The sequence below is a fragment of the Triticum aestivum genome, chromosome 2A, assembly GCF_018294505.1.
Source record: "Triticum aestivum cultivar Chinese Spring chromosome 2A, IWGSC CS RefSeq v2.1, whole genome shotgun sequence".
Lineage (NCBI taxonomy): Eukaryota > Viridiplantae > Streptophyta > Magnoliopsida > Poales > Poaceae > Triticum > Triticum aestivum.
This window is the reverse complement of record NC_057797.1, coordinates 761061416-761072641: the sequence shown is the minus strand read 5'-3', so window position 1 is coordinate 761072641 and position 11226 is coordinate 761061416. Positions and strand designations below refer to the sequence as shown.

The 11226-nt window shown below is 41.7% G+C and overlaps 1 protein-coding gene across 1 annotated transcript; it reads left to right on the top strand.

The window, feature by feature from the left end:
* Positions 1–264: 264 nt before the first annotated feature.
* LOC123038235 (probable alpha-glucosidase Os06g0675700) lies at positions 265–3395 on the top strand. The gene is made up of 4 exons (XM_044462115.1): positions 265–461; positions 789–1073; positions 1204–1589; positions 1672–3395. The coding sequence occupies exons 1-4, from the start codon at positions 265–267 to the stop codon at positions 3393–3395; spliced, it is 2592 nt and encodes an 863-aa protein (XP_044318050.1).
* Positions 3396–11226: the final 7831 nt, after the last annotated feature.

The window sequence follows — 11226 nt, the reverse complement described above, 5'->3', positions numbered from 1 at the left end:
ATGTACGCTGCATGTATTTGCAGTTCACATTTGTTTGCAATAATTATTTTCCTTCTTTAGCAAGTAAAAATTAGTCATTTGTATGAAGCGATAAGCCCTAGCTTTGAAAGCATTGAAGTACTGGCTCGTATAGCCTATCTATCTAGAGGTAATCCTAGGCACGTATTAAAAACTTTCCAAACATTTCAGATGATTGCTGGCCTATATAACCCCGAGTGTGCAGCAGATACTAGACATCACTTGTGTTGCACGCACCATCCACTCATGGCGATTGGCTTGCCATCCACTGATCATTTCGTGCTCCTCACCATCCTCATCTGCCTCCTCCTCCATCATTGCAGTGCAGTCTATGATGTCGAGTCAACCGCTGAGTCGGGGAAGCTGATATCGGCCCAGCTAAAGCTCGTCGGTGGGTCGACAGAATTTGGTCCTGATGTGAAGAGTCTCACCCTAACCGCAAGGCAAGTGTGTTTGATATTTCATTTCAATCAACTACTCCCTCCTTCCATCTATATAGGGCCTAATGCGTTTTTTAAGATTGTCTTTGACTATTGACAAGATTAATAGTACATGACATGCACAATGTGAAAATTATATCATTGAAGGCTCCTTTCACATACGAATTTAACGGTGTGCTTTGTGTAAGTTGCATGTTATATATTATTGCTCTAATATTTGGTCAAAGTTAACCTCGAAAAATGCATTAGGCCCTATATAGATGGAATGAGGGAGTAGCTAGATAAGTTGGTTCTTGCTCACAGATTCTTAATTTTGTGTCATGACGGCAGTCTTGAGACGGATAGCCGGCTACGCGTGCGCATCACCGATGCTGACCATCGGCGATGGGAGGTCCCCCAAGACGTCATCCCACGCCCGGCACCAGGGCCAGAACCAAAGGACGTTTTGCTCGACTCACCAGGCAATCCATCCATGCCGACCAACAGCACCATGTCCAGCGCGTCTTCCGACCTGACCTTCACCATCCACCCCAGCCCGTTCCGCTTCACGGTCTCCCGTCGCTCCACCGGGGACACCCTCTTTGACACTTCCGCCAACCTTGTCTTCAAGGACCGGTATGTTACAAGTGTTCCATTGCAATGTTATCTAGTGTAGCTTAGTTGATCCGCAAGAGTTAGATCGATGTAGAACAATACCATGGTCTGTAAGTAGCAAGTGAACGATGGGCATGAAATTGGAATGCAGGTACTTGGAGGTGACATCGGCGCTGCCGGCTGACCGAGCATCCCTGTATGGGCTCGGCGAGCAGAAAAAACAGACGTTCCGGCTACAACACAATGACACTTTCACGCTGTGGAACGGGGACGTGACGTGGTCCGACCAACCGGACCTCAACCTCTATGGCTCGCACCCGTTTTACATGGACGTGCGCTCCGGCGGTGCCGCGCATGGCGTGCTCCTCCTGAACAGCAATGGGATGGACATACTGTACGGCGGATCCTACGTCACCTACAAGGTGATCGGTGGCGTGCTAGACTTCTACTTCTTCGTCGGTCCCTCCCCGCTCGACGTCGTGGACCAGTACACACAGCTCATCGGCCGCCCTGCCCCCATGCCCTACTGGTCATTCGGTACGAGTACCTTCTTGGTAGGCATATATCCATATATATGCTGGCTCTGCTCTGCTACGCTCACTCGATCTTGCACTTGTAGGGTTCCACCAGTCTAGGTATGGCTACAAGAACGTGGCTGATCTGGATGGCGTGGTCGCCGGCTACGCCAAGGCCAGGATCCCACTGGAGGCGATCTGGTCGGACATCGACTACATGGACGGTTACCAGGACTTCACGCTGGATCCGGTGAACTACCCGTCCAAGCAGCTCCGGCCATTCGTGGACCGGCTCCACAACAATGGCCAGAAATACGTGGTCACCGTACACCCGGCTATCAAACGGCAAGCAGCACCTCACGAGGACTTGTTCCTCAAGCGAAACGGCGCCAACCTGGTAGGCGAGGCGTGGCCAGGCGAGGTCTACTTCCTGGACTTCATGAGCCCACGTAGCACCCAGTACTGGGCACGAAAGATCTCTGAGTTTCGGCGGACCATCCCTGTGGATGGGCTCTGGTGCGACATTAACGAGCCCTCCAACTTCAAGCAGTGGCAGCCTCTCAATCAGTTGGACGACCCGCCCTACCGCATCAACAACTCCGGCTTCCACCTTCCCATCAACTACAGGACTGTGCCGGTCTCAACGGTGCACTACAACGGCGTGTCCGAGTACGACGCGCACAATCTCTTCGGCCTCCTCCAGGCGCAGGCCACGCACGCCGGGCTGCTCAGGGACACCACACGCCGCCCCTTCGTGCTCAGCCGCTCTACCTTTGTCGGCTCCGGCCGTTACGCCGCGCACTGGGCCGGCAACAATGTCGCGCGGTGGGACGAGCTTGCGCAATCCATCAACACCATCCTCAACTTTGGCCTCTTCGGCATCCCAATGATGGGCGCCGACATCTGTGGCTTCAACGGCAACACCACCCAGGAGCTCTGCAGCCGCTGGATTCAGCTTGGCGCATTCTACCCGTTCGCCAGGGCCCACGCAGAGAAGACAACCCTCCGGCGAGAGCTCTATGTGTGGGAGCCGACGGCACGGTCGGCGAGGAAAGCGTTGGGGATGCGCTATCGGCTACTGCCCTACATGTACACGCTAATGTACGAGGCGCACATGACGGGGGCGCCCATCGCGCGGCCACTCTTCTTCTCCTACCCGCAGGATGCCGACACCTATGGCGTGGACAGGCAATTCATGCTAGGCCGCGGCGTGCTTGTCTCTCCGGTGCTACAGCCCGGCGCCACCACCGTGGACGCCTATTTCCCGGCCGGCCGGTGGTTCAGTCTTTACGACTACTCCCTCGCCTACACCATGAAGGTCGGCAAGCGCGTGACCCTCCCGGCGCCAGCGGACTTGGCAAATGCGCACCTGGCCGGCGGCAACATCCTACTACTGCAGCATGCCGACCTCACCACGTCCGCTGCACGCCAAAGCGAGTTCCACCTCCTTGTGGCGCTCGCGGAGAATGGGACGGCCAGTGGGGAGCTGTTCTCGGATGACGGCGACTCGCCGGAGATGGGCGCTGTGGGAGGCAGTTGGACCCTGGTGAGATTCAGCTGCGACAGGGAGGAAAGCAAAGGCATGGTCACCACCAAGGTGAGTTCACATGTGGTTCAGAACTCATACGCGCCGAGTCGGGCGCAGGTCATCGGCAAGGTGGTCTTCATGGGGCTGCCGTCCGCACCAAAGAGCTTCGCTATCTATGTAAACAGCGTGCAGCTCAAGGCAGCCCGCACCAAGTCCCGGGCGAGCGGAGTCTTCAGCGTCAGTGGCCTGTCGCTGGCAATCGGACAGAAGTTTGAGATAAAGCTTGTCATGTCCCATTAGTATCGAAACCAATTGTGTAGTACAATTTTTTATCGGAATAAATAAAAGTTGAATATTGATCTAGAGTGATCTATTGTTTAATGTTTAATCATTTGATCTAGGGTTTTAAAAATGTCTTAACAGGTTGATTTTATTTTCTCAAAATCTAAGGTACTGCTTATTTAATTGTCGATGTGGCTGGTATTCAGAAGGTACATCGGCAATGTTGCAACTCAAAGGGGTAGGAAAACTGTTCTTTAGCAAATGACAATTGAGGTTTATCATCGTCGTTGGCGAGGCAACCAGTTGAAGATTGATAATATCGTGTGACTGTTCTAACGTGCATCCGACCCCCTAGCAGCTTCTACTCTCATTTCATAAAAGCAAACATAGGTATTTAAGTGGCCCCTAAGACTAAGACGCTCACTTACAAGATGTATGTTGATCTGAAATTGTTATTTGACCTTTTTCCTTTTGGCCCAATAGACCAAATTAGGCTAGAGTCTATTTTGTTTTACGTTTGACAAAACAAGACAAGGCCTTGATTTCTTTTGCTTCCTCAAATATCAACGTCTTCGTAGGTTTCACACAGCATATGTAACTAGCAACATCGGAATTGTAACTATGAGCTATTTTTAATGTTTTACCATTTGACCTAGAGTTTCAAAAACGTCTTAGAAGGTTGATTTTATTTTCTGAAAATCCAAGGATTTTCTTATTAGTTGTCTATGTAAACAACGTTGAGCTCAAGGCAACCCGCACCAAGTCCCGGACGAGTGGAGTGTTCAGCGTCAGTGGCCTGTCGCTGGCAATCGGACAGAAGTTTGAGATAAAGCTCGTCATGTCCCATTAGCATCGAAACCAATTGTGTAGTATAATTTTTTATCGGAATAAATTAAAGTTGAATATTGATCTAGAGTGATCTATTGTTCAATGTTTTATCTTTTTATCTAGAGTTTTAAATATGTCTTAACAGGTTGCTTTTATTTTCTCAAAATCCAAGGTACTGCTTATTAGTTGTCGATGTGGTCTGGAATTCAGAAGGTACATCGACAATGTTGCAACTCAAAGAGGTAGGAAAATTGTTCTTCAATAGATGGCTGCTGAGGTTTATCATCATAGTTGGCGAGGCAACCAGTTGAAGATTGATAATATCGTGTGCCAATTCTAAAGTGCATCTGACCCGCTAGCAGCTTCCCCTCTCATTTTATAGTAGCATATATAGGTATTTAAGTAGCCCCTAAGAAGCTCACTTACAAGATCTAGGTTTATCTGAAATTGTTCCTTGACCATTTTCCTTTTGGCCCAATAGACTGAATTAGGCTAGAGTCTATTTTGATGTACGTTTGACAAAACAGGACAAGACCATGATTTGTTTTGCTTCTTCAAAAATCAACGTCTTCATAGGTTCCACACGACACGTGTAACTAGCAACCGCAGAATTGTAATTATGAGCTATTTTTTAGTGTTTAAAAATTTGACCTAGATTTTCAAAAACATCTTAGAAGGTGGATTTTACTTTCTCAAAATCGAAGGTACTTCTTATTAGTTGTCTATATGTAAACAACGTTGAGCTCAAGGCATCCCGCACCAAGTCCGGACGAGTAGAGTGTTCAACGTCAGTGGCCTGTCGCTGGCAATCAGACAGAAGTTTGAGATAAAGCTTTTCATGCATGCTCTATTAACATTGAAACCATTTGTGTATATTTTTTCATCGGAATAAAGAAAAATTGAAGATTGGTAGTATCATGTGCCAGTTCAAACATGCATTCTTCCCGTAGCAGCTCCAACTCTCATTTCATAGAAGCAAATATAGATATTTAACCACCCCCTGAGATGATCAGTTACTAGTTGTATGTTGATCTGAAATTGCACCTTGACCATTTTCCTTTTTGTTCTCCTACTAGGACATTTTGAACGTGCTTGACGGACTTAGGCTAGCTAGAGTCTAAGTTTTTTTTTACCTTTGACAAAACAGGACATGACCTTGATTTGTTCTGTTTCCTCAAAATACAACGTCTTCGTAGGTAGGTACCACATGGCATGTGTCACTAGCAACCTCAAAATTGTAATTATGAGCTATTACTTCATGTTTAATCATTTGGTCTAGAGTTTCAAAAACGTCTTAGAAGGTTTATTTTCTTTTCTCAAAATACAAGGTACTGCTTATTAGTTGTAGATGTGGTCTTGTATTCAAAAGGTACAGCGACAAAGTTGCAACTCAAAGGGATAGGAAAACTGTTCTTCAACAGATGGCAGCTGAGGTTTATTATCGTAGTCGGCGAGGTAACCAGTTGAAGACTGATAGTATCGTGTGCCAGTTCTAACGTGCATCTGACCCGCTAGAAGCTTCCACTCTCATTTCATAAAGCAAATATAGGTATTTAAGCACCCCCTGAGATGATCCGTTCCAAGATGTATGTTGATACCAAATTGTTCCTTGAGCTTTTTCCTTTTGGCTCAGTAGACCGAATTATGCTTGATTCTAAGTTTTCGTTTTACGTTTCACAAAACATGCCAAGACCTTGATTTATTTTGCTTCCTCAAAAATTAATATCTTCGTAGGTTCCAAACGGCATGTAAAACTAGCAACCTCGGAATTATAATTATGATCTACTGTTTAATGTTTAATCATTTGATCAAGAGTTTTAAAAATGTCTTAACAAGTTGATTTTATTTTCTCAAAATCTAAGGTACTTCTTATTAGTTGTCACCCTACCTATTCGTAGTCGTTTTTTTAAGGAGGATAACTCCCGGCCTCTGCATCAAGCGATGCACATAAACATTTTTATTGCATAATTTAGCAAGTTCTTACAAAAAAATACATGGATCGACCAAATCCACCTTCCTGGCGAAATCTGTTGCCCTACCTAGAAGGTTGATGATGTGTCATGACCTCATGTCAATGCACACCATGAAATTCGGTAGCCTCACCAAGCCGCCCACCGGCTAGCCGGGTGCACCAACCGGTCAAGCAGATCCTTAGTGTCCACCGCATGTGGATGTTGTAGAATCTGTCACCCCCATATTCCGGCATCCCATCTTCCGGAGTAATCAATGCGTTGACCTTGCCAAGCCCTTTTGCCATCGACACCAGGCAACGCCAGCCTTCCGCGCGCGCCCATCAAATGTAGGCGTGGATGGAAAATTTTAGTAAAGGAGTATATTTCTTGCTAAATGGAAAAGTGAGAAAGCAGGTTTCTACAATGGTTGGCCATCTTTGTTTTCTATTTGTTCTAGGTGATTGCCATCACAGGTTGGTATGTAACGGCAAAGAACGAACCAATAGGACTCTGCCATCTAGTATTCTATGGCCCAAGTATTAAATGTAATTTTCACTTCTGTCTTAGTTTTTAGCAGCTATAGATAGTAATGCGATCTAGCAGGGGTCCCCAAAAGCAACTTTTATCAGGTGGCATAGTGAGAGAGAAGAGAAGGATGCCGGCTGCGTGAACGCATAATTCTCTCCAACTAAAGGCTTGCACTTTATTTTCCGTATGGCATTTTCAATGGCTCATAAGTTGTGAACCAAATATTCATTTTTTGATTATATATATATATAGTCGACTGCGGTCGCGGGGACTATACCCAGTGGGTGGACTTGGCGTGCCCCCACCGGTTCGGATCCTACTCGATCGGTCCGCCTGAGTCGAGTGTAAGAAGTGAAAAAAAAGGAAAGTAGAACTCAGACCCAAGTCGACTGCCAGCAGTCGACCGCAGTCTCGGGGACTACATCCAGTGGGTGCATTTAGCGTGCCCCCACCGGTTCAGGTCCCACTCGTCGTTAGTCAAACTAACCAACTGATATTTGTGAAATATAACTATACTGATTAGAATCACTTTTATGAAATGAGTGAAAATGTTATTTTCTAAACAGAGTGAAATCCATATTTTCAATGAGAGAAATCAGTTTTTTAATAAGTGAAATATGTTTTTGGAATGAATGACATATCTCTTTTGAAACAAGTAGTTTTTGAAAAATGAGTGAAATGGTAAAGTTAAGACTTGTCCAAATGTATCTGTGATTGATCTTGTTATGGATACGCAAATATATTAAAAAACATTCAAAAAGAGATATGTCATTCATTCCAAAAACATATTTCACTTATTAAAAAACTGATTTCTCTCATTGAAAATATGGATTTCACTCTGTTTAGAAAATAACATTTTCACTCATTTCATAAAAGTGATTTTAATCAGTATAGTTATATTTCACAAATATCAGTTGGTCAGTTTGACTAACGATTTCTCTCATTTATGTGAAATTGATATTAAAAAATGTGAAACTGGTTTTTTCAGTAATGCAAAACAGATGGTATCAAACTACAAAAGAAATATTTTTTAATACACACGAAACTATTTTTTCTTCAAATATGTGTGTTTCAGTGATGAGTAGATGTGAAATATATATGACTTGTAGTAAAAAGATGTGAAATAGATTTCAATTTTATTGAGAATGTAAGATTGTTTATATCAAAATATCTGAAATCAATGTCATCCAAAATATATGAAACAAATTGGTCCACTTGAAAAAGGTGAAGCCGATATCTTACAAAATAGGAACTGGATTCTTACAAAATATGTGGAGCAGATTGTAATAAAATTGTTTTCGCTCAGTTCAAAACACAGAATTCACTCATTTCACTCGATTTCACCCATTTCTAAAAAAACTATTCTACTCATTACTTAAAAGTAGAGAATGTGCAATATATTCAAAACAGGGATTTCATTCATATCGAAACACTTATTTCACTTAATTTGAAGGACTGATTTCATTCAATTGAAAAACATAATTTCACTCATTTCCAGGAAAGACGGAGTCCATTAGTTTAAAACAACATATTTCACTCATATCAAGATTTCACTTGTTTGAAAATAAAAAATAATTTCACTCATTTGAGAACATCCAGTCTTTTGAAAAAACTAATTTCACTAAAAACTAAAACTAAAACCAAGATTTCACTAAAATTAATAGAGTTCACTCATTGGTGTTGTTCTAAGCAGTTACTCACATGGTGGCACGCTGCTCTTCACTGATAGATGTTGGTTTAGTTTTTTTATATAGTAGATAAATTTGGTTTAACCATGTATCTGTTGATTATTCATCTTATTTATTTTATTTCATGTTAGGAAATAATGGAAAAGTAGAAGTTAGTGTGTATAGGTAATTAATGAGTTCTGGAGTTTTCGCATATCCTAACCAGAAAGGAGAGCAAAGTTCGTCTGGTTGTATACTCAAGAACTAGGAGTTATGTGTGTAGCAGAACATAAGTGGAATCGAAATGGATGAGAGTATTATTTATGTTGAAAACATGAAAATAATAGAATGGTGAACTCTCCTACTTGCCGCATTTACAAAATTTTCCTCTTTCCTATTGAAGGAGACCATGTGGTCCAAAACATCTATTTGCACTATTACTGTCACCATGACGAAGATGTGAAGACAACGGCATATATACAATAGTAGATCAGCGATTGCGTGCGTTGTTGTGTGCATATATTTTTCGATGGAGAAATGAAACATGGAGGTTTAATTACATAATCACATACCCTATTGTGCTAAGGTTGGCATGAAAATTAATAGTACCAAACCCACATTAAAGGTAGGTCAAAACTAATGTAGAACTATTAACTTATATTTTTACTAAGTAGTAAACTATGTTAACGAAAGTTGAGAAAAACATGGGTCAATAAACAAACAAAATAAATAAATAATCATAACTTGTACAAGATATACATGTGTGCAGTGCGCTAACAGGTTACATCAGAAGAAAATTTCCTCCACATTATAACTGAAACTAACAAAGGAGTATATTTAACAGGAGCTACTTATTGTTAAAATGGTGAGCTCACATTGTGTCCGGGGTTGAATACAAATTGAAGAGTCTTATGCAAGCTCAGTGACTCTCGGTTTGAAAATGTGCATTATGCTTTGTTAGTTTACTACATTGCTTGTGTCAAAACATTCAAGGAACTTTAAATAATCACAATATGAACTCAAAGTATGGCTGGCGAACAGGGAATCAAAATGTTGACATGACGACAAACATATCAATGCAGTATATTTCTTAAAATTAGCACATTATTAGTGTATAACAATGAATATAGCAGACATCTTAACTATCAAGTCGGACCATACCCATATAAACTGGAGGACTGAGAATATTTTTATTTGTTCGATTCTACCCAAAAGTATCAAGAAAAAGAATCATCACCAAGCCATAATAATGGAGTATTCATCATCAATTATGAGACACGTTAATTTATAGGGAAACAAGAAATTTGTGTGATGCATACAAGATTACAGGAATAAATGTGTACCAAAGGTTCTTCAAGGTGGGCACATAGTTCCATAAATTTACAATGTTCTCGAACAATCTAACTATAGGCAAACAGCAACATAGTTAGATGTTTTTAATTTTTTTGCTAGCACCAATCTGAATCATTGATGAGATGATCACAAAGATTAAGAATATGATAGGTGGGGCGCAGAGTCCATGTCTATCTAGACCCCAGCTCAGAATCATTGAATCCTTTTGACACAACCAAGAAGTAACCAGATTATATGTCCACCCTTCCAGGATTAGCAAAATAAGGCTGACAGTATTCGTCAAGTATAGTTTCGATATGCTTCTCTAAATAAGCCTAGTACGATTCTTGAGCCCAACCAGTGTTCGAAAGCGAAGGTATGACATCGGTCAAAGATAATAAAGTTCCAAACATCCTGATAACATCACAAAAATAGAGACGCATTGATGATTCACCTGATAAAAACATGGAAACTAATGAATTGATACTTATCCTGGAAATGTGTGTATATTGTCACAAGAGGACCACAATCACAACATAGTAAGTATAATTACAATGGAAACTTAAACTGTGCAAGTGCATACAGAGATTTATCTCCCTGCTGCAGCTCGATAAGAAAGTTCTATTCTATGTCTATAGTAGACCAAGAGTTTATCTGGAAGAATTATTTCCTTTATCCACTTGTGCTCAACAATAAAAGCATTATCAAGGACGTCCAACTACTGAATTGTGCATCTTATAGTTGTAAAACTGTATATTCAATAGAGATGTCAACAATTTGTTTTTTTAATAGATAGGTGGGTTCTATACTCACTAATTTTAAGTGCCACATAAAGGGTATATTTATTAGTTCTTAGAAGCTAGACATTTGTGTTCATAAGGGAGAAAAATCACCCAAAACTAATTATTTCATGTACATATAGCATTCGCCTTGTTGATGGAGTAAAATAATCATCAAGCGCGGTTGTTAGACGGAATTGTCAAACATCAACAAAAATGAACAATAACAATAGCGGCGGGGCTTGAGAAACCTGAGCTTACTGAATCTGGACACAAGGATGAAGTGCCGATGTGCTTGTTGCAGAATCACATTAAGGAGAAGCAAAAATGCATGCCATGAAAAATTGATAGATTGTCATTTATATACCATCTGCATTTTTGTTATTGAACAAATTAAAGGGATGTGTGTCCAGAATGCAAATTACTCACTCTGTAAAGAAATATAAGAGTGTTTAAATCACTAAAATAATGATCTAAACACTCTTATATTTATTTACGGAGGGAGTAGTATACATGTACGTAATCACACAAATATCACGGTATTAGTCAAGTGCACAGTGTAGTGATATTAGGCCTGCAACCTGCAGAAGCATTTGTTAAATTCTTTTAAAAGGATTTTGAAATAACAATTGGCCTCTAGTTAGCAACTTCAAGGACGGTAGTTACAGAAAATACCAGATTCAGTCATTCAGAGTTCAATCGGGATATGTACATACCGGAAGTTATCATGTGCCTTTCAAGCGGATGACTTCGCTGGAGAGGA